The following is a 24,218-nucleotide window of genomic DNA, read 5'->3' as shown; positions in this document are numbered from 1 at the left end:
CTCACAATTGTACAAATAGCTAGATCCTTCTAGCTAGTGATCCATCGACATGCTTGCTAGAGCTTTCTAGCAAAATCCCATGTATAATTTATCTAGAACATCAAGACTTCATAATGAGCTGGGCTTTAAGTTATGGACTGGTGTTGTACTTTCAACACTCCCCCTCAACACCAGCCCATTCTTTCCTCCATGCCGAGTTGACGACGAAACTTTTTCTTGGACACTCATTTGCATCATATGGGTTTCACATCTCTTAGCTTTGGCACTAGATTCCAAGCTTGCTTTAGCTCGACTGTAGTGATCTCTTCTCCCAACTTTGAGCCACTCAGGTTTAACTGTTTCTTTTTCTATGGCTGTGTTGGCATATTTAGGATTTTGCTTCCTGATTCTTGCTGACCTCCTTAGTTGTGATTGTGGAGTTGATACTTCCACTTCACTAGGTCTATCTTCTTCTGGTTGTTGATATATGTCAGCTTGGCAAGGGTTTTGGGGCACTGCTTGCTCAACATCATCACCATCAAGCGAATCTTCAGACTCATCTGGTCTCGACTGGATTCGAACAATTTGCTCCCCTATCTTTTGCTGCAACTTATCTTCTATCTCTCTTGAATCAGGCAACGCCTCCTTTTCTGAGGACCACCAAGAAGATGCTTCATCAAACACCACATCTCGTGATGTGTAACACCTTCCATTCGTAGGATCACAACATTTCCACCCTTTTCTTTGGCTGTCGTATCCCACAAAGATACATCGGACTGCCTTCTTGTCAAACTTGCTACGTAAATGACTTGGAACAAATACGTAGCACACACAGCCAAAGACTCGAAAGTAACTAACTGTAGGTTTCATATCCCACAGTTTCTCAAAGGGTGAGACAAATTCTAACCTGGGTTGAGGAAGCCTGTTGATCACATAAGCTGTAGTTCTCATTGCTTCGGCCTAAAACCTTCCTGGTACATTCTTGGCATGGAGCATACTTCGACATATTTCTGCAAGATGCCGGTTCTTTCTTTCCGCTACGCCATTCTGTTGTGGCGTATTGGCACATGTAAACTGGTGACGTATTCTACATTCTTGTAGATACTGGGAAAACTCATTCGAGGTATATTCTCCTCCATTATCTGTGCGTATGCAACGGATCTTCCTTCCTACTTCTCCTTCAATTGCCTCCTTAAACTCTTTAAATTTTGAAAATGTTTCAGATTTTTCTTTCATAAAGAAAACCCACACATACCTCGAGAAGTCATCAATGAACGTCACCATGTACCGCATCCCACTTATCGATGGTTGCTTGACGGGCCCGAACACATCGGAATGAACCAACTCCAACGGCTCTTTCGCTTTAAACTTCGACTCTTCGTATGGTAGTTGATGTGCTTTACCATACTGGCATCCTGCACAAACCGTGTCTGTTCTCACGTCAAGCTGAGGTAGCCCCTTAAGCATTGACTTCTTCATCATCACATTTAGCTTGTGATAGCTAACGTGACCCAATCTCATGTGCCATAAATCTGCTGTCTCGTTCTTCCTTGTCTTGTCTATGTATGCAGTTTCTGCTGACATTACATAGACTGACTGCAGTCGCCGTCCCTCCATTGTTGGCGTCCCTAAGATCTTGAGGTGTCGATACACCTTCACATCTTGTGGACCAAACAAGACATAATTTCCCAACGACGTCAATTGCGGCACTGAAAGTAGATTTTTCTTCAAACCTGGAACATGGTAGACATTTTGAAGCGGCACATGGTTAGTGTTGTATCGGGGCTCTGATACCAATTGTTGGGAAAAAAAAAACTTAGAGTACACAACTCTAACACAAGTGTTGGAGAGACAATACAAGTAAACAAATTACTTGTATTACACAAACAAAATATTACAACACAAACTATTAAGGACACTCTTGAGAAGCTATGACACTCACTCACTTTCTAGAGACAAACTCTAGATCATTCACACTACTACAAGACTATTCTTGCTTCTCACTCTCACTTGATTGCTTGCTTGCTTAATTACAAGCTTGCTTGGCTTGGTTTTTTGCAACACATGCACACACACCTATTTATAGGTGTGGTTTTGCCAACTACAATTGCCCACCGCCATTGGGCTTTGTATGACAACCTCACAATTGTACAAATAGCTAGATCCTTCTAGCTAGTGATCCACCGACATGCTTGCTAGAGCTTTCTAGCAAAATCCCATGTATAATTTATCTAGAACATCAAGACTTCATAATGAGCTGGGCTTTAAGTTATGGACTGGTGTTGTACTTTCAACAGTGCTTTGGTATATCATGGAGGGACATATGCGAATACAGACAGTAAACTTCTTATTCATTTACGAATATGTTCTTTTATTTTAATTATTATTTTTTATTTGCTTTCCAAAGCAGCCAAACCTAATTATGTACTACTTAATTAGTTTCTTCATTCCTGCAAATTTATTAAGTCTAAATTTGAAAAAAAAAAATTAAAAATCATAAGCCAGCATGAATGCCTCACCCCACAACTCTTCCATCCTTCAAAATTACCTCTTATGTTTCCTTTTTACAACTGTAAAAGAAAGGAGTTCGGATATACTTACCTCCAAAAGATGAGCTGAAAGGTATAGATGCTTGACATTGCAAATCCCTGCCAAAAGCACAGTTGCACAACCAGCAAACCGGGGTGATAATGCATTTGCATAGTGGTGATCTAGGTCAATATTGGCTTTAAATAGATAGTTAGCATTCTCCAAAAAAGTAATTTGAGTAACTATGCTCCTCGAGATCAAGGCTTTCAAGCTTTGGAGCAAAAATAAAAAAGTTGTCCCCATCTACCTCAAAATCATTACACTCCAAGCTTATCCTTAACCTTTTTAACTCGGGAGCATTGATGTTGAGATAAAAAATTACACTATATCGACGAGTTCCTTCTATAACCAAATCTTCAAGAACAGGGAATTTCGTGAAAACTTCACACATTGACTCATCAGTATCTAGATTTCTAAATCTAACTTGAAGGACCTTGAGACTTGGGAAGCACCCTGATGTAGGAAAACTGGTTATAAAATCTGACCCCAGCTTCAAAACCGTTTTAGTGTTTTGGAAGTGAAAAGGCTTTGAGGCAAATTCAAAATTTGGTGCCGACCAGTGGAAAGATCAAGCTCAACAACATTATGCCTAATAGCAGTTGCGAATCCAACCCTTTAAACAAGAGGAACTGATGATTTCCGAGGACAATCACTGTGAAGACGAAATTTTTGAATGTTTGATGAATCGTGAAAAGATAGTACCTGCTCAATGAAACCATGAAACCACGAGATTTAGGAATATCTGTGTGGCAGAAGTCTAGATTGGTAAGAGAAGCCCATACATTCTTCCATCTCCTAGACAAAATGCTGGTGCTTACAGCATTTCTTTCGAGAAATGGAAGTTTGTGACAAAGTAACGCATCTGGTATCACTGATCCTATCTTCAACACCCGCTCGACCCTTTGACTTCAATGACTTCAAACACATTTGTATGCCGTAGCAGCTATACTAAAAAACACGGCACCAATGTTGTAACTTGGATAGCTAAGAGATCATAGTGCTTAATATTTCATAGGAAATCTGAGATTTATGTTTCTTTAAATTCACAGAGAAATCAAAGCAGAACAGAATGCATGCATTAATTGTATATGTCAATTAAATGGATGCGGATCTAAATTAAAGGTTAAGACTTGATTCTTCTATTCCTCTATAATTTTATCAATTCTGGGAAACCAGATGATAAGTTAAAAAAGTTAGGAAGTGAAGTACCTGATATGAGCTTTCTGGGATGGCCCAAAAAAGTACCAGTTTAGCGGTTGGTGAACGGTGATGAAACTCTTATTGGCAGCCGATAAACTGTGAGAAAACCTAAGAAAGTGAAAACCACAAAGAGCACTCCCATCGGAAAAACCACAGTTGCTTCGAGCCTATAACTATTCTTCATGTGGCAAATGAACATACCTTTTTAACTCTGCTGATAAATGGTATTACGCAAACTATTTCTTTGCGTGGCAAATGAACATACTAGTAGAAAAACATGTTTGCGCGACCGAATTTTGCGCGACGGATAAAATTTCGTCGCGCAAAGTATGTTTGCGCGACCAAAAACACAATACGTCGAGCAAAAGGCATTTGCGCGACGAAACTTTGCGCGACCAAGAATGGCGTCGCGCAAAACAGCTTTGCACGACGCATCAGCTCCTGCATCGCGCAAAGGTGTTTTGCGCAGCGCCATCTTTAGTCGCGCAAAGTTTCGTCGCGCAAATGCCTTTTGCGCGACGTATAAAACGTCGCGCAAGATCTTGGCACCAAACAAAGAATACTTTACCCTTTTTTTGCCAACTTTGCGTGACGTAGGCTTAAGGACTGTAGCTGTAAAAAAAAATCATCAAAATCAGAGTTAATATAACCGTTAAATTGTGATTTTTCGTTATAACCGACGAAATTTTCTGTCCTGTTACTTGATCTCTGAATGTTTGTTTTTTGCGATTTTTGGCGTATGCGATCTCGAAATATATATAAACAAGTTTGACGGTTGGATCATTGAATCTAATTTCGTACCCCCATCAAATTCAATGGTATATGTATTTAGTAAGTAGCTAGATTTTAATTTATTTATTTTGTACTACGTCGCGCAAAGTCCCTTTTTATTATTTTTTTTGTTTTTTTGCCCTTTTCCTTTTCTTTTAGGGTTCTTGCATTGCCTTTTTCTTTTGAGGTATCCACTTGTGTAACTATTTTAAATTGACGTTCAAATCAGTTCATTGTATTCATGTAGGGTTAAAGACTGTAGCTGTAAAAAATCATCAAAATCGGAGTTAAAATAACCGTTAAATCGTGATTTTTCGCTTATAACCGTCGAAAAGTTTTGTCCCATTATTTGATCTTTACACGTTTTTTTTTTTTTTGTGATTTTTGGCGTATGCGATCTTAAAGCATATACAAACAAGTTTGACGGTTGGATCGTTGAAACTAGTTTCGTACAATGCGTATCCCATCAAAACACTAGATTCACTAACACTTGGAGTATCTTTATACTTTCATCAAGTATAACATAAGATTTTGTGGTATCCACTTGTATGGGATCTCCAAGTATATACAAACAAGTTTGACGGTTGGATTTTTGAAATTAGTTTGGTACAATGCATTTCCTATCAAATTCAATGGTATATATATTTACTAAGTAGATTTTAATTTATTTATTTTGTACTCATAAGCAAAACGGGTAAAAAAAAAAAAAAAAAAAAAAAAAGAAAAATAGGACTTTGCGCGACGTAGGTACAAATGCGTCGCGCAAAACAGGCTTGAGCGACGTAATTGTATCTACGTCGCGCAAAGTCCTCTGTTTTTTTTTTTTTTTTTTTTGCCTTTTCCTTTTCTTTCGGGGTTCTTGCATTGCCTTTTTCTTTTGTGGTATCCACTTGTGTAAATGTTTTAAATTGACGATCGAATCAGTTCATTGTATTCATATAGGGTTAAACAATGTAGCTGTAAAAAATCATCAAAATCGGAGTGAATAGAACCGTTAAATCGTAATTTTTCGTTTATAGCCGTCGAAAAGGTTTGTCCCATTGTTTAATCTCTACACGTTTGTTTTTTACAATTTTTGGCGTATGCGATCTCAAAGCATATACAAACAAGTTTGACGGTTGGATCGTTGAAACTAGTTTCATACAATGCGTATCCCATCAAAACATTAGATTCACTTACACTTGGAGTATATTTATACTTTCATCAAGTATAACATAAGATTTTGTGGTATCCACTTGTGTAAATATTTGTGGTATACCTTTTTTACTTTGGTAATGGTCTTATACATAAAAACTTATAAACAAACAAACCGATAGTAGTATTACGGTTTAGTGGTAATTTTTATTTTATTATTATTAAGGGAGGGAGGATGGTTTGAAATTATTACAATAATTTAAGAGTAAAAATAAAAAATTTATCTCGCAAAAATAAAAAATTTGTCCCCATCTTTCTCATGGTCGTAACATTCCGAACTTATCCTTAATCTCTTCAACTCGGGAGCATCAATGTTGAGATTCAAAAATACACCGTATCGACGAGTTCCTTCTATAGCCAAATCTTCAAGTACTGGGCAGTTTGAGAAAAGCTTACACATTGAGTCATCATTATCAAAATCTCTAAACTAGATGCGAATGTAAAATTTATGTTTTCTTATATTCACAGAGAAATCAAAGCAGAACAGAATGCATGCATATATATATATATATATATATATATATATATCATTTAGATGGATACGGATCTAAACTAAAGGTTAAGACGTGATTGTTCTATATAATTTTCTCAATTTTCTTGGTAACCAAACAGATGGTAAGGAAGTTAAAAAAGATGGGAAGTGAAGTACCTAATATGAGCTTTCTGGGATGGCCCAGAAAAGTACTTGTTTAGATGTTGGCGAACGGTGAAACTCTAATTGGCAGCCGAGAAATGGTGAGAAAACCTAAGACAGTGACAATTGCTTCAAGCCAAAAACCGTTTCTTTACCTTAACAAAAAATTCTATTTCTTTACGTGGCAAATGCACATACCCTTTTTACTTCGGTAATAGGTGGTCTTAATTATAAACTTATAAACATAAAAATAGATAGTACTAAGGTGTAGTATTGGGAGGCCATAAATTTGACTCATATAAATTGCAAGTTCTTACACTTAAGATTTTATATTTGACGAGTTTTACGCTTAAATATGAATGGAGGAAAAAATTTCGTTAATTTGTTCAACATGTGATGCGTTATGGGGGAATTTCTAACATAAACTTACAAAGATGGTCCAACCACGTTAAAATTAGAGTTTGGTGGTAAATCGGCAAACAAAAAAATAAAAAAATGTACGTAGCGCTATTTGAGCTTACCTCTAATAGTTCGAGTAGTGTTGTATAAATTTTAGTCTAAACCTATCTTGAAGCAATGAGCCAAAAGGGCACGGTAAATTACGATCAGGAGTGCAGCTCCACGAGATCTAATGACAGTCTACTTCACACCGAAATTGGAAGTTTGTGATTACCTATGAATGGATACTCTCCATAGGTTTTCTTTGGTGTTACTTTCTATTGCATAATTCGGCCTTCACTGTTGAGTCCAATTTAGCACTACAAAATATTAGATACTCCAAACTTTTTAACCATAAGATCTTTAGTAAAAAAATACAAAAATCTTGATCAGATGGTTAATATGCCCGGAGCCATAGTATTTTTGTATTCTCCATTGCAAATATATGAGAGTGAACTGACTGACCATGGCATGTCACCATCGCAATAGTCATGTTATTCAATACTTTACTGTTCTTTAACAAAAACTTTGCAACTTCCATATCAGCTTGCCGTCCCTCGAATTTCCTTATGGAGACTGTCTTGAGGTATGACAACAAACAATTAGGCACAAAGTTTGGCTGAATCCATGGATGCTCCAAGTATTCCCCAATACATTCGTTGAACCGCCAATTTATTAAATGTATGAATAAAATGAGAATATCTAAGAGTTGTTTGTTGATAAGGCACACGTGTAAATTGTTGGAAATTCAAATCAAAACAAGTTGCTATTGTTGAAAATCAATGTCAAAGTTAGGCATGGAAAGTTAGGCAATGTTAGGTATGGTTGAATAAAAATTATTAGGTGCAATTAATGTGTTTTGTGTGGTAATAAATAATCTTAGTTTAATCATTTGGTTTGCTATAAATACCCAAGTTCTCAAGCATTGTAAATCATCCCATCCTAATCCCACTTCCAATTGTGAAGAAGCTTGTAAGCTTTCTTATTCCAACAGTTTGTAAACCTTTTCATATATCAAAGTCCAAGTGTTTTGCCAAAGCTTGTTGCTTCCCTCCTTTCTCTATTTCTTTCTTTGTCCAATTTTATTTGAGAGTGCAAAGTGAAAGAGGTGTGATAGAGTTTGTAAACTTATCACCCACATATTTTTGGTATTGAGTTAGTAAACTGTCAAATACCAACATAAATACACTTACATTTGCACCAAAATATTCCAGATTAAGGGATCTCTCGAGCAACTCATTTATCGATTTGAAGATGTTGCAATCATAAAGATCCAGTTCCAAGTGTTTCAGACTATCGAAAGCAGGCAGACAACAACCCTTCATGAAAGATAAGTGATGATCAAAATTGAAAAGCCGAAAAAAAAAAAAAAAAAAAAAAAAAAAGAGCCTTCTGCCCTAAACACTACGTTTAGTAAAAGATAAATACGAACAACAATAGAGGTAAGAATAAATATGAACAATCTAGTTACTTAGTAATATCACGGGACCAAAACTGCCAAAATACTGAATCAGAAACAATGGACAAAGAACGGAAAGATGGAGCAGAAAGACACAGATATTTAACATGGGAAATGCCGGCTAGAAGTGCAGTCACACGGTTCACATAGCCAGGACCGTAAATTCCAAATTGGTCACTGAGATCTATATCCGCTTTGATTAGTGATTTTACATTCTTAAAAATATAATTTGACAAACGGCTGTCACAGAGATCTAGATTTTCAAGCTTTGGGGCATTAATAAAAAGACTGTGCAAAGCTCCTGCGCCCAAATAAATTGTTAGCATCTTCAGTTCAGGAGCTGAAATGTTGATGTCCAAGACTACATGACGTATCCCTGAAACTGCTTTTATAGTTAAAACTGCGAATACAGGGCATTGAGAAAAAAGCCTATTCATCGAGTCCTTATCAGCCATGCCAAATAACATAACACAGAGGTACTTCAGACTTGGAAAACACCCTGATGTAGGAACTTTGATAGTAAAGTTTAACAGTAGCTCCAAAAACGTCAGACTTTTGCACATGCAAAGGCTTTTAGGCAACTCATAAATCCTGAGACGATCAAATATGGCAGAAATGGAAAGTTCAACAACATTATGCCTAATAGCCGTCCGAATCCAACCATCAACACGTGAAAAGTCCTGAATCTGGCGACAACAAAGACTGAACCTCTGAATGTCTGATGAATCACGCATGAAAAGTACACGTTCAACAAACATCGAAAATCCAGCATCTCCAGAAAAATATTCTTTGTGGAAGTTAAGGATGGGGACAGAAGCCCATATATTCTTGCACTTGGTAGACAAACAGCTGGTCCTGACAGCATATTTCGTTGGAAGGAAAGAAAGTATGTGACGAAGAACTTCGACAGGTAATTCACTGATCCTATCCTTAGCACCGTATCGGCTCTTACTTTTCAAAGCCATTTGAACCGTAAAATTTTTCATTACATTGCAAATTCAAAGACCTTGAATTTCAATTAAATATGAAAAAGAAAAACTTTATCTCCGCCCTTTATTTTTCTTTCATTTAATCTAAAGAGGAAAATATCAGCGAATCAAAACTAAAGGGTAAGACATTAGATTTTCTATTCCTTCTATAATTTTCTCAGTTTTATTGGTAACCAGACAGATCAACGGTAAGGAAGTGAGAAAGTTAAGGAGAAGTGAAGTACCTGATGTGAGTTTCTGGGTGAACAGTAAAATTCCGATCGGTAGCTGAGAAATGATGGGAAAATCTAAGAAAGTGAGAGCCGCGGGAGGAGGAGGAGGACAAGCACTCCCATCAGCGTTGTGTAAGGAGGTATTTCCCTTCGATCTTTAATTTTGGTCAATTAGCTTTTGGACTTTTTTACTTAGCCAATTTTTCTTTTAAATTTTAATTTTAGCTGATTATCTTCCAAACCTTTATAAATAGTCAATTTTAAATACTTTCATTCAATTTTTTATCTTTCCAATTTTTTTTTATCCTTTTTGTCCTCATGCAATTGTCATGTGTTGTTTCTGTGATCAAGATGAATGAAAAATTAGATGAAACTTCTTTAAATCTAACGCCAGGGGGAAATTGGTTATTTATAAAAGTTTCAGGGGATAATCGACTAAAATTAGAGTCCAAAAGAGAAATTGGCTAATTATAAAAGTCCACAAAGTAATTGGCTAAAATTAAAGTTTAGAGGAGAAATTGGTAGCTCCATACAATTTTAAAGGGCAAGTCGACAAAAATGCCTTGTGTAAAATCACCACCTAGACCCCTTCCAACTGCTAACTTTTATTTTATTATTGTAAATAATATTTCACACTAATCTATAAAAGAGTAAACTGTCGATTTTTTTACTGAACTTTCACCTAACTTTTGATTTACCCCCTAAACTTTTAAATTGGAAAATCAAGGACTTAAACCAATTTTTTTGGCCGATCCTCCTACCGTTAGTTTTCCATATATTTCATCCAAATTAAGTGAACTCTTATCACGTGCACACCACGTGACTCTCCTTTGTGGAAGAAAAAAAAAAAGTTACTTTGCTAGACCTTTAAATACAAAAGCTATATAATCACATAGATTTGCATACGTCAACATTTTATAAATTTATGGTTTTCAATTATTTTAAAGAACGAATCGACCGAACTGCCCTCGCATGTTGTACCCATATTTTCATTTAATAGAAATTTGGATGGAATAAATGAAAAACTAATGGCACGGAGAATTGGCCAACAAATTTAGTTTAAGTCCTTGACTTTCCAATTTAAAAGTTTAGGGGATAAATCGAAAGTTAGATGAAAGTTCAAGGGGGAGATCGGCAGTCTGCAAAACTAAGGTTTTTCATTGTAATTACTTGCCCTCAACACCGTAGGGTGCAATCTATTTATAATGATTTTCATATTACATTAGGGTTTCAAAAACCTATTTACAAGTTTACAATTCAAAATTCAAACGGTGTAACTAATTCTGATTACAACAAACATTCAAAATTCATATAACCTGAACACAAAGTTCCATTGGGTAAGAGTTGTTGACTGAGTAAACAAACTGAAGAGTTTGTGATTCTTATTCTGAATAGAAAGAGTATTGTTCTAAACTTACAAGTGCATGAATTATTCAGCAGCATTCCTCCCTGTGAGATTACCAGTCATAACTTCCTGTGTCGAACCAATGACGATAAATAATACAGAAGAAAATACAATGAACAGATGATATTATTCGTCGAGGAAGGTTGGAGTTCAACAATCGAAAAACTACGCTGCTCAATAGTATCAATAATTTATCTACTAACTGATGAATACACTACGTACATATGCTAGAATGTTAAAGAAGTAAAATCAAAGTAAAAAGGAAATCCACACAAAACTAAATAAAGAGCATCTTCAATCAACAGAGAAAATTGTTTAGCAGCAATAACACGTCCTTGGACCCCCTCTAATATCACCCATCTTTACAAATTCAACTTGACAAGTCTTTGAACCCCATTCAAATGTTGAAATTTTCCTATACATCTCATCTTCCGAACACAAAAATTTACGTGTTCTAGGAGAAGTAAGTGTATGAATAGTCATCTTATTTAAAACTTTGCCATTCTTCAAAAAATATTTAGCAACTTCCATCTCATCCCGCTGACCCTTGAAACACCTTATGGAGATGGTCTGGAGATGTGAGAACAAACAAATTAAGAGGCACGATGTCTGGTGGATTATTGCTCACATTCCATTTATGCTCACGTTCCTCATACCATTCGTTGTCCTGCCAATTTATTTAAAAGAACCGTTAAATTAAGAATTGTTAAGAGCCACATATCAGAAATCATGCTGCATAAGAGAAAGTAAATTATGAAACTCAAAATGTTTCAAGACAGGGGAATTCTTCAGAAATCATGTTAGAAACTCCCAAAAATTCCGACCAATAAAATTCAGCTCGAGTTGAATCAGATTTTCAAAAGTAGGCAAACACAAAGCCTGCAAGAAAGAACATTGATTAATCAAAAGTTGATGCAATAATAAATACATAACAGAGTATTTGAACTCGCAACATTCCAAAATTAAACAGAAAAGCTTCCAGTCACAACCACAATTAAGTTTGGTAAAAATGAAACAACAATAAGAGCAACAAAGTTTAAGAAAAAGAAAAATGGTAAACAGGGGAAAGAAACCTAGGGCATAGTTACCTCAAAAATTGAAACCATAAGAGAGAGATTCTAACATTAGAAATTCCTGCTAGAAACTTAGTTGCACAGTCATCAATGGCGGAAGAATATTCAACTATACTCCTGAAATAAACCGTTGCTTCGACTGGAGATTTTTCACTCCCCAAGCGAAAAAAAGAGAGAAAATTGGCAGCCGCAATGGATAACTTTTCCAGATTTGGAGCATCAATATAAAAAGGGACAAAATCACTGTCCTTTTCATTAGTCAGTGTTCAACGATTTTGTTAAGGTCTTCGATCTAGGTGCAGATATGTTGACATTTGAAGCATAAACATTTGGAATTACATCTATATTCAAATCTTCAAGTACAGGGCAATGAGAAAATAGCTTTGCCACTGAATCATCAAGATCCTCTACCTAGACAATTAGGACGTTGAGAATCGGGAAACAGCCTGACGTAGGAGGAGAACAGGTAATAAAATTTGATGACAACCTTCAAAACTTCTCCTAGTGTTTTGCACAAGAAGGGGCCTTGAGTCAACTCAATACTCATTTCACTGCAATCCCAAAGACCAAGATAAAGATCAAGATAAACAACATTGTGCCTAATAGCAGTGCAGATCCAATTATAAATAAGAGATAAATGATCCGGTGTTGGTTCACTAGAGCGTTTCCAACACCTATAAAGTTCAATACTGAATTTTTGAATGTCTGTTGATCATGAAGGAAAAGTACACGATCAACAAACGTCAAAGAACGATTGGATTCAATCCATGAATAAGGAAAACAATCATCATCAAATTCAAGTTTGGGAAGAGAAGTCCAAAAGTTCTCCCATCGTCTTGACAGAATTGTAGTCTGCACAGCATCTAATGTCGGAAGGAATGAAAGTAATTGGCAAAGAAGTGAATTTGGCAATTCACTGATCCTATCAACTCCCTATTGACACTTCGATGTCGAACCCATTGGTATGTACCCTGATGGCTAATAAAAAACATTAATGAGATCACTGTTCTGTTGTACCTTTGATAACATAAAAGCTTTTCAAGACAAACTTAAGCAACAAAAAATACATGCAAAAAATTTAGACCTATATATATGCAAGTTCATGATACATTAAAGGTTTTCCAAGGAAGCGAACAGATTAAAGAAGCAAACAGGTTAAGAAGAGTAGTACCTGATAAAAGCTTCTAAGATGACCGAGCAAACGAAACATTTTTTAATTGATTGCAGAGAAAATCATGAGTCTGTAATCTCTGGACTCGGATAGTCAGATTTTAAAGAGAGAGAAACTTTCCACACACTCATTGAGAATTTACAGAGTCGAAAAGTTAACAACTTAATAGATCGTATATGATTAATTAACACAAAGAGCAGTAAATATGTTGCCTTGTTTTTTTTTGAAACAGTACGATATTCATTCATCAAGGAAAAACGTGCAAAACTTGAGGATAGTTCGCATAATGGGCCTCGATAAAAATCTTGTCGGAAATTTCAACCTAGTTCAAAGGAAAAGAGCATCCCGCACAAACAACATAAGGGAACCTGTCCTCAAGGAAATAGAATTATAAAACCAGATACATTAACTAGAAGTATCCTCCAGTAAAATGTCCATGATGATGTCCGGTGGTTCCTTGAACCATGACACTTCATATGTTGCCTCGTTTTGAATTCTCTTTTTGGGAATGGTGGTGTCCATATACTCCTTATTACTTTCCACACACTCTTCTTAATTTTCGACCGTTGAATTGAAAGAGTTGAAGAAGATCAAAAGACATAAATTAAAACGGCATGCGTGGATAGCAATTCTCATTCATTGCCTTGTTTTGAATAGTCCTGAACTCCAAATACACTTAATAAATTTAATAAAGAAAAAAAATTGACTAACTAAGGTTAAATTTTTACAAGTTACAAATTCCCCAATTTTATCATAATCTTCTTTAATTTTTTTTATTCTTTACTTGTTGTATTAATAATCTGATACTTTCATACAAACAAAATATAAACAAATCAACAAGGTTTTAGATCTGAGAGTGAGTGAAGGAATAAAATATAGCCACTCTTCATCACCATGAATGACTCAAATTTTTCTCTTTTATTTTTTTTTCTTTAACGGGAAAAGGGAGGATTTGTACTGAAGTGAGCCGAAAGATTTTTGTTTCTTGGTTGACAGCATGTTAGTTTGTGAGTTAATGAGTGAAATTTTGTTCGGTCTTCGTTTTATTCTGACTAGAACGATCATCATTGATCAAACAAAATAACTGCGAGCACGAAGAACCCTGTTAGAAACTCCCCATAACTGCAAGCACTAAGAACAAGCTCCAATTGGATCAGATTTTGAAAAGTAGGCAGATACAAAGCCTCCAAGAAAGATGATTGATCAAACAAAAGTTTATTCTGAAATGAAGTATTACCTTATGGAAAACGAGAAAAAAGCTTTGCTACTGAATCATCAAAAAATTGTACCTTGACACTTGTAAGCCCTTGAGACTCAAGAAAGCATAGGTAGTAAACCTTGACGCCACCTTCAAAACCTCAAGTGTCAGGCAATTCAAAACTCATGTCACTGTAATCCTAAAGATTAAGATCAAGTTCAGCAGCATTGTACCCAACAGTAGTGCAAATCCAATCACGAATACGAGAGGTCCTCCACAGTTACTGCTCCATAGGTGTCCCCATGCCGAAAAAGTCGAAGACTATATTTTTTTATGTCTGTTGAGTCATGAAGGGAGTAAACGATCAATGAACGTCCTCATGGAATTCCATTTTGGGAAGAGAAGTCCATAATTAAGTTCTCCCATCGTCTTGACAGAATGGTATGTATCCCGATGGCTAATCAAAAACATTATCAAGATCACTGTTCTGTTGCACCTTTGATAACTTAGCAACTTTTTCAATGTAAAATTTCATACAAACTTAAGTAAATAAAAAGAGATGAAATATTTAGACCTGACAAATATATACCAAAATGCTCACATGTATGCGCGTGCGCACATAGATAGGCACAGAATTTTATTTTCTCAAGAAAAGTTTGTCTAAGGAAGCAAGCAGATTACAGAAGAAGAGTACCTGACAAGGGCTTCTGAAATAGTAAAAGCTCCGATTGATTCCTGAGAAAAATCAGTAAAGGCTGCAACTCCTAGAGTTTGGACTCAGAATTTATAGTAATCAACAATTTATAGAGAGAGAAGCTTCCCACACTCCAAAAGTTAATATGTATATACATGCGATTATGAAAAGAAACATGTTAATAGGCTGCCTTTTTTTTTTTCTCGTGCTGGGAATCCTCATTGCTCATTTATCATCTCGTTTTGAATTCGTACCAAGATATTGACTAAAGAAAACTACTTTCAAATTGTTCAATTATTTTCCTTTCGCAACTCGGGTTTGCTAGGATTAGATCATCTCTAATGATGCTCTTTATTTTATAGCAAAATTTTAGCTAAAATTATTGGGCTCAAGTACGAATAGAGTCTAGGGTTAAAACTCACTTAAATATTAGCCCACGTCGTCACCTTATGCTACCCACCTAATAAATGTCCAACATTTTTTGGTAAACATAATTGCCCAATTTTAAAACGTTAGTTATTTGAAAGATTTTAAGAAATTTGAAGCGACTTAGTACTACAGTCTAATGATATTTTTTTTCATCTGTAAGTGAGAGATATTATGTTCAATTCTCGTTAAAGGCAAATTTGAACAACATTATTGTTAGCTCATTATGAGGCTAAGTCCATCTCCTCTCATAATGTCGATATATTATTTGTTCATAAAAAAATAAAAAAAAATAAAAGAGATTTGGAAGAGGGCATGTGTCCCTCGGCCTATGTTTCCCCCACCCCCGACTCCCTGAGTCGCACAAATGGGTGAACAATTTAGTCATTCTTCATCACCAATTGGCCAAACGCTAATGGCTTAAACCTTTTTTTTTTCATCAACGGAAATGGGGAATGCGATGATATGATTAAAAGATTGAAATATTGGAGCAAACGAATAGATTTTTTTTTCCTAGCTATTTGCTCCGACGAGACGATAAGTTTTTAGATCGCTCGTATGTTAAGCTAGCAACAACACCTGTAAATTTCCAACAAATAATAATTTTTAGAGTGCTATCACTAAAATCTTATGTTTGCACAAGGACTCGAAATCTCGCGTATTTATAAACATTCGGGAACCGGAATCAACCCATTGACATGCGCATACTTTCAACATTTTGATTGGAGCAATAATAACTAGATAGCATCATCAAATATTAACAGTCAAGATATCATTGTGGCTAACACAAGTTAAAACAGTACATGATAACTTATAAGCAGATTGACATCCATGCATAGTCTTCCGAGAATCCGGACTCGTGGATGTATCGATCATACAAAGCTATGTAACTCCTCCCTATGAGATTACCAGCCATGACCTCCCTTTGTTGCACCAAGTACAATAGCAATTGTTGCAACAATAGCCTGCAGATAAAGTGGTATTATAAAAAAGGAATAGAGGATAAAAATAAGACGACTAGACTGGCAACGAGGTAAGTATTTGACAAACAAAAGAAATTTGGAGGTAGATAAAACGTAAAAAGTGGAGTACGTTGTTCCAAAAATCCAAATGAAAGGAAATAAGAGTTACTCACACCAACTGCGCAAGCGATATATCCTGGTTTCTCTCGGGGGTCCATCCTATTCCTAGCACAAATTAGGATAATTGCACCAACATACCAGGGGATGGTACCAAGGAAGAAACCGATGATAAACCTGCAAAAGAAAGAGCAGGAAGTTAACAAATCTTTACTGATGTTATAGATAGCTTGATAGTTGCAAGATAACCGAAAATACAATGTACGTATCCTATTATTTTGCTTATAAGGAAGCCTGGGAGCTAGTTTCAGTTTCTTTCTAAGCAGTGAACAGAAAACACGATCATAGTCAATGATATCAAAATGAGGGCAGAGTCCCTATTGAAACACTATCTTTTTTCAATTCATGCCGCAAATGCCATTTCTCGTGCTTATTGAATTTCAACAAATCTCAAATCTTTCCTTCAAATTGAACCTATTCTATTTTTGACAATTTCCACAATGGAAAACAACTCTGCACAATAAAATCAAGAGTTTTTCTGTTGATGTTGTAGATTTCTTGTCCGTTTTCATGTTTCTAAAACTATTAGAACACTACGAAGCTCGATCAGCGATTGCAACTTCTTGATTAAAGATCCAATACTTAAATATCATCCTACCATGCTAGACTACAACAAACAGCAACAACCAAGCCTATCTTACTAAGTGGAATCAACTATGTGAATCCTAGAACACCATTGCGTTCGGTTTTGCGCCAAGTCTTCTGTTAGTTCCAAGTACTCCATGTATTTTTTGAAAGTCTATTTCAAAGTCTTCCGTTAGCTCCAAGTACTCCGTCTCTTTCAAAGTCTTCCTAGGTCTTCCTCTATCCCTTTTGATATGACCCTCCGTCTTATAGTCGCATATTATAACCAGAACATCTGTAGGTCTTTGATTCACGTGTCCAAACCACCTTAACCGATTTCTCTCATCTTATCTTCAGTTGTGGCCAATCCTACTTACCTCGATATAAATCCTACCATGCTAGACTAGTTGAAATTATCAGTTGAGGGTCAATAATATTAAGCCCTTAACCGATACATCAGGATTGAAACCTTCAGTTTTCTTATAACTACAGAACATTGTCATAACCCTCGTATCAATCAACTTCCACAAAGCCATTTAAATTTTAAAGCAGCAAACTTACAAGCACCAGCCAAGTCCACAACCACAGCAACGAAGGCGACGCTCTCTTACAGGTTGCCCTTCAGCAACCGCATAACCTAGAACAATAAACAGAGCAATCCAATTACACGGCTAAGAAACCGACATCTATGACAACAGAAAATGAAGATCCAGATAAAATACAAAGCACAAAATGGAATAAGCAACAAAAATACATATCAAGTCATTCAACGACAAAATTCCCACTAAAAAAATAAAAAAACCCTAATGACATCATTACAAAACTGATCTAATCACTAGCAGCGTAACTGAGATTGTTTAAAACTTAAATCCATAGTTGTTCCGTTCATAAAAATCAAAAGGGTTGTTGCAGTGACTGAATAAGTCAAATAATTCCAACCAGAAAAACAAATTGAATTCACAAACATATCATTTTTAAACTCTCGTTTTTACCAATCGAGAAAACAAAGTATCATCAATCAAATGAAGAACAGAACAAGAGATAGAGGCTCTAAAGCATACCAGGAACGGTTTGATATCCATAAGGGTAGCTTTCAGGATGAGAAGCTGAAGGGTTAGCGGCTCCCGGCGGCGGCGCCGGCTGAGGGAATCCCGTCGGCGGAGGCGGTGGTGGGTAGTTGGCTACTCCTTGGAAAGTTCCGTACTCGGGTGGCGGAGGGGGATGGTGATGATGATGATCACTTGATACTCCTCTCTCCTTTTCGTCTTCGCCCATATTTTCAAGTTACAATTATTGGTTTTCGAGCTTTCTGTTTGTGCGATTTTGATTTGGAGTTCGGAGTTTTGGTCGTTGGTGGTTGGAACTTGCGAGGTGGGTTGGAGCTGTCGGAGCAAGTCGACAAGTTAATAATTTTCTTTCGTTTTCATGTTGTGTGAATGCTAAGAAAAGGGTGCAAATGTAAATTTGGGCATGTGATCGGTGATTATATCTGATTGTGAATCAGTGATTGTATTAAGTACATGCGTTTTATAGTTAAATTCTGTAGTCAAATTTAAATTCAAATGCAATTAAAATAATTGTTTTTTCAATCGAATACTCAACAATAGAGTTACGTCTCCATAATGAGCTAGTCGCTATTAAAATCAAACTTACTACAAATATATATTGGTTTAATATTTTATTAGAGTTGAACAATCTAACTTAAACTTAAGACCTTCTTCGACTAAGCTGAGGCATCTACCACCAAATAATGGGTATAAACTTTTTAAGGTCTAAACTTATCTATCTATTTTTGTCTCCCAAGTTGATAACCTAATAATGAGTCCCATTTGTTGGTGTTTGCTTGTTCTTGTACTTGAAAAGAGACTAAAATTAGGAAGTGATAAACACACCGTTTTTTTTTGCATTCTCTACACTTATGTGTAATATTATGTTTTGTTTTTGTTCGATTTTATTTAGTCTTATGGTAAAAAAATTTAAAAAGTGTGTGAAAATCAAATTTCTAAAATTTCTCAACAAAAAATGGGCAAAAAGAGGATTAAATTAAATGAATTAATGGCCAATATGTGACAGCCCGTCCCGGGAAATTTAAAACGTACGCGTGAAAAGATGAAATTGCCCCTAGTTCGATTTCTTTACGTTTATTGGTTGTTTTTGAGTTTGGTTGGCATGTTGTAGGCCACACACATTTTCCCACACACCACAACCTTTCCTCCCGTTTCCTGCACTGTCCTGAGTCCCCTTTCCCTTCCCATTCCCTTTGAAACGTACGGACCACACCCAAAACCCATTAAACCTTCACAGATCGTGGAATCCAAGCACACATTCGAGCTCGTGAGGCTTGTAGGAGTCCAACCATACCTTTTTCAGGTAAGAACACCTTCGTTTTCACGTCGAATCCACGATGCTCGATTTCGGGTACTGTTCATGCACACGTGATTTCTCACGTTTTAGGGAATTTCAAGCTTGTAGGAAGCTTGGTGAGGTCCCTAGGAGGCTCGGGGTGGTTCGTTTGAAGGTTTTGGACGTCGGGATCACGAGTTTCGAAGTTGGCCGGAGTTGGGTTGTTTTTGCAGGTGAGATTTCATGAATTTTAGCCCTTGAAAGTAGTATGATTGTGTTCCTCTAGTTCTAAGCTTCATTTTGGTACCAATTTTGTGAAATTTGGTTGAAAAACGAAGAAGATATCAAAGTTTGAAAATTTCCCAGTTTTCCGGCGCCGAAGGCTCGCCGGAGAAGACTAAGGAATATTCCGTCAAGTCTGACGGAATATTCCTGACGCAGTTAACGGAATCTGTTAAAACTGACGGAATATTCCTAACGCCGTCAACTGACGCCGTCAGCGTGTCAGGCACGTGCCTGCGCGTGCCCGGCGCGTGTGGCCGTGCCTTGGCCGACGCGTGGGGGCGCGTGCGATGGTGAAAAATTATTTTAAAAATATGGGGATGTTCCTGAGGTTAAGTAGATCACGTTGGTGTATTCATACACTCCATTTGAGCATTGTATGAGAAGTTATTTCTAAAGGTTTGGTTATGTGCTTTAAAATTGACGTTTTTGTAGTTGTTTCGCATATAGGTGATACCTATCCCGAGGACGAGGGTGGTCACTCGAGGCAGGGGGGCTACGACCCTTCCACATACCAGTGAGTGGGCTTTTGGTTTTCCGTATATACCTATATACATATATTTTCCCAGAAATTGATTGAAATATTTATTAGTTTATATGCCATGCATTTTATATTGCCGTTGATGATGCTTGGTTAGTTGCATTTATATGTGTATGTATTGGTGCTGCGGATGCACAGGTAAGTGTTATTCATGTTTACATTCAGTAGTGATTCGAGATGCTTAGAGAGCTCATAACCTGCACCCCCGGTGTTAGTGCTCCCGCCCAGAGTAGGGCACAGTCCTTCACATGATGTTCACCTCCCGCACCACACGCTCAGCTTGGATCCAAGTTAGGTGCACATTCCTGTCGTATAGACCACTTTAGGTGGTTCCGACTCGTAGGTGACCCGCGATTATTCGCCCAGCCTTCACGTGATCGTAGCACTAGAGCGTATATATGTATTACACCCAGGCCTGTCGTACATACCACTTTAGGTGGTTCCGACTCGTGTGCAGGTCCAGCTAGTGAGTTTGAGATTTGAGCTCTAGATTCAGCCATACAGGTCACGTTAGGTGACTCCGGCTGCCAAACTATATGTTAGTGATATGATTATACCTGAACACTTGCATTTTATTTTGAGGCTTTGGCATGGCATATTCTTGAGCATGATTGGTGTGTATATATATATATATATATATGTATAGTTATTTTCTGGGAAGTATACAGGTTTTACTGCGAGGGGTTAGAAAGTATTTATTAAACGATTTTCGAAAAGCTTTGTTTTTGCCCACTCACGCTTTTGTTTTGCGCCCCTCCAGGTTCTAGTTGAGTAGCAGGTTTGGTGGTTTCCCAGAGGGCTTCCCGGCATTTCTGACAGACCTTCACCAACGTATGGCCACCTTCGGGTGTACTGTTGTTGCCTCATTTTCATTTGGACTGCTTTAGGCTTATGCTCTGAACTTGTGTCTCACTTACGCTAGCACTTGTTCTATTACATTTTGTATGCTAGTTTTTATTATTCGTACTATTTACATTACTATTTTATTAGTTTCCGCACTGTGCACATGGCTACGTCACTTCCACGTGACGGCCAGCATACCCTGGTTTTGATCGGGGTGTGTCAAATAAATTAAAAATTATTACTATTAGCAAATTGCTATTGGTACTCAAAAAATCCAATTGTACACTCGTCATATGAGTACTTTTCTTTTTAAAACTAAAAAAACTTAGGGTAGACAATTAATTTTTGTAATGTCAACAACCTTTTTTTTTTTTTTTTTTTTTTCTAGGAAATAAGCTTAATTATGAGGAGGCTTGAATGTTACTTGTTATGCCTTATCCTACTGTGGGCCCTTAGGCTGGAGTTTCAATGGGCTTGGGCAGCCAAAATATCCAAAATATCCAAAACAAAAAGAAACTAAAAATTTGTAGATCGAGGAGGAGATTGAAGAGGTTTTCTCTGCTGCATACATGGGATGCACATGCCTCCAAACACAATTAAATCCCAGCCTTCCATTTTATAGCTTTAAAACGAGCGGATGTGATGAGTTTAGTCGGCTCATGCGCAAACTTTTAACGATATATGGAATACTATTTTGTAAACCACTTTCAGCGGTTCAACTCTTTCGAGCTAAATTAACTACAAGGAGAGGATACCAAGGGGAAAGGAGAGGATAAATCCTCTCCTGAAATCTTCCACCAAAGCCCACAGATCAAGTGATACAGGTTTCTGAAAGTTGATTAAACGGCTAAAAACAGAGGTTATTTTTAAAAGTTATAATAATTTTAATCGTTGGATCAAATTTCAAGAATTCGAATAACTTAATCCGTGGAATTTGATGGAAGAAATCTAGAACAGATCTCTTTCCATGCCAAAGAACCAAAATAATGAGAGAAGCTTTACATGACTTAACTGAGATACCAATCAAAGTTAAAACTTTTTTGTCTATGACATTACATACGTGACCAAGAGGACCGGCCTTTGCCAAGTCAAAGTTAACAATAAAGGGGCGGAAAAGATATTATAAAACTTCACTTTATCACGCAGTTTTGAGACATCTGTCAACATAAAAAGTTTGGCAGCTAATCATACATTATGAAGCTGTGGAAAAGTCCGTTTTGACCAAGCTCTGTGTATAAAGGGATTGAGATGATTGTGAAAGGAATTAACAAACAATTAGAAATGCGCAAGGAGTAACTAAAAGGTATATAAAAATTATAAAATATTCAGTACAACATACAATTATTATATATTCAATGTAGGCATTGATTTGATTTAGAGAGACAAACAAAAATTAGAAAATGAAAATTAATGGAAAAAAAACTTAAAAACTTTGAGTTTTAACGAAAATGATAAAAAGATATTATAAATAAATAGTACTAAGATTGACTCAAATTTTAAACCTAAAATTTAAATTTGAAGGCTTACGTGACACTTTGACATCTTTTAAATTTTTACTTTCCAGCTGATATGTCAAATTTTAAACATAAAATAATATTTTATATGTATTTTCTTTGCATTGGGAATGAAAAGAAACAAAAGGATAATGTTTTAAACCAATAAAAAATTAATAAAAAGCATTTAATAATTAATTTAAAAAAATTTGAAGGTGCTGTCAAATTTGGTAGTAAGGGGAGATGTCAATCCATGTCATGCTACATTAGATTTGCCTTCTCGGTTGAAAAACATTAATACTGTCTTTTGTTACCGTTATTGTTGATTTGGACAATTTGACATCTTCTTTGGAGATGCTCTTAGAGTAAAAATGTAATTTTTCGTTAAAATGAATAGTACCGAAAACTTTTCGTTAAAGTTCCTAATTATAAAACCTAATGCTTGTGGAAACATATCACACATATGCGCCACGTGTTGAGACATGATTGGCCCTACATAATTTATTTTGGATTTGGATCCCCTCCTGAGCCCAAGGAGAGGATTCTCCTAACTAAGCAGTGTGGGCCGTTGGATAAAAGTGTGAGTCGTTGGATTTTTATCCAACGGCTACAAACAGGAAGTTCCTTTAAAATTATATTAATTATAATTGTTGAATAAAAATCTAATGATCCACACTTCTTGATCAGACTAATCTTCTTCTTGGACTCATGGGAGGATCCAAATCTCTTGATTTTTTCAATGGTAATATAACGTGAAAGGTGACAAACTTTTACGTTGGAGGTGTCCCACTCCACCAAATCCACTCTCCCATATCCATCTGCCGACAAATCTAGACCTCGGTCCACCACAACTTGATAGAATCACATGTAATGTTTACCTTAGTAAAACAAGGAGTGAGTGAATTGATCCAATCACGTGTAGTGTTTGACTTAGTGAAACAAGGAATATAATTCTCTCCGCTCTTAATCTCCTAAGATTTCTTCCTTTCCTTCATTTTTCTTACACTTTTTTTTTTGTCTCTCTCTATATAAAGCAGTTAATATAAAATGTTAACATAGTTTAATCATAACTGTTAATGAGAAAGAAAAGGGAGGAGAGGGAGAGTAATAGGGGAGAATGTCTTACTCCGTATAATAATTACAAACTGTTAGAATGTGAACATTCAACACAGCTTAGTAAAACATCTATCAGTTATTATTTCGGAAACTTAACGAATCAATCGTATGAATATGTAAAATACAAGATTTTCAATCCCAACAGGAAATGAGAGAAATGAATACTCAATTTAAAGCGAGTAAACGCAATTCTATACTATCAAATTTTGTAAATTATATAACATGATTGTTGATTGGATTATCTTAAGTGTCGATTAGCGTACTTATTTCTTATTGCATATTATATGATTTACAAATTTGATTTAAAAAATTAGTTTACCTAACATTACTCATAATGTATTATTGAACTGAAACGACACGACGGAATGAATCTATTTCATGTAAATAATTCTCAAACAAGAGACATTGCCAATTTTTTTAATTTTACAATATATGCACATGATCGCAAAAGCTCCTGGAAATCAT

The 24,218-nt window shown here is 36.2% G+C and overlaps 2 protein-coding genes across 2 annotated transcripts; both read right to left on the bottom strand.

The window, feature by feature from the left end:
* Positions 1–7,202: 7,202 nt before the first annotated feature.
* Positions 7,203–9,229, bottom strand: LOC137714615 (putative F-box/FBD/LRR-repeat protein At4g00315). Its single transcript, XM_088690196.1, has 3 exons — positions 8,324–9,229; positions 7,999–8,124; positions 7,203–7,469 (listed from the first exon to the last, which is right to left on the bottom strand). The coding sequence occupies exons 1-3, from the start codon at positions 9,227–9,229 to the stop codon at positions 7,203–7,205; spliced, it is 1,299 nt and encodes a 432-aa protein (XP_088546322.1).
* Positions 9,230–16,078: 6,849 nt separating this feature from the next.
* On the bottom strand, positions 16,079–18,548 carry LOC137715798 (large ribosomal subunit protein eL20z). Its single transcript, XM_068455147.2, has 4 exons — positions 18,197–18,548; positions 17,697–17,772; positions 16,568–16,688; positions 16,079–16,397 (listed from the first exon to the last, which is right to left on the bottom strand). The coding sequence occupies exons 1-4, from the start codon at positions 18,408–18,410 to the stop codon at positions 16,338–16,340; spliced, it is 471 nt and encodes a 156-aa protein (XP_068311248.2). The 5' UTR covers positions 18,411–18,548; the 3' UTR covers positions 16,079–16,337.
* Between the last annotated feature and the right edge of the window lie 5,670 nt (positions 18,549–24,218).

Source organism: Pyrus communis, chromosome 3, assembly GCF_041283825.1.
Source record: "Pyrus communis isolate YQ-2024b chromosome 3, ASM4128382v1, whole genome shotgun sequence".
Taxonomy (NCBI): domain Eukaryota; kingdom Viridiplantae; phylum Streptophyta; class Magnoliopsida; order Rosales; family Rosaceae; genus Pyrus; species Pyrus communis.
This window is presented reverse-complemented; position numbering and strand designations above follow the sequence as displayed.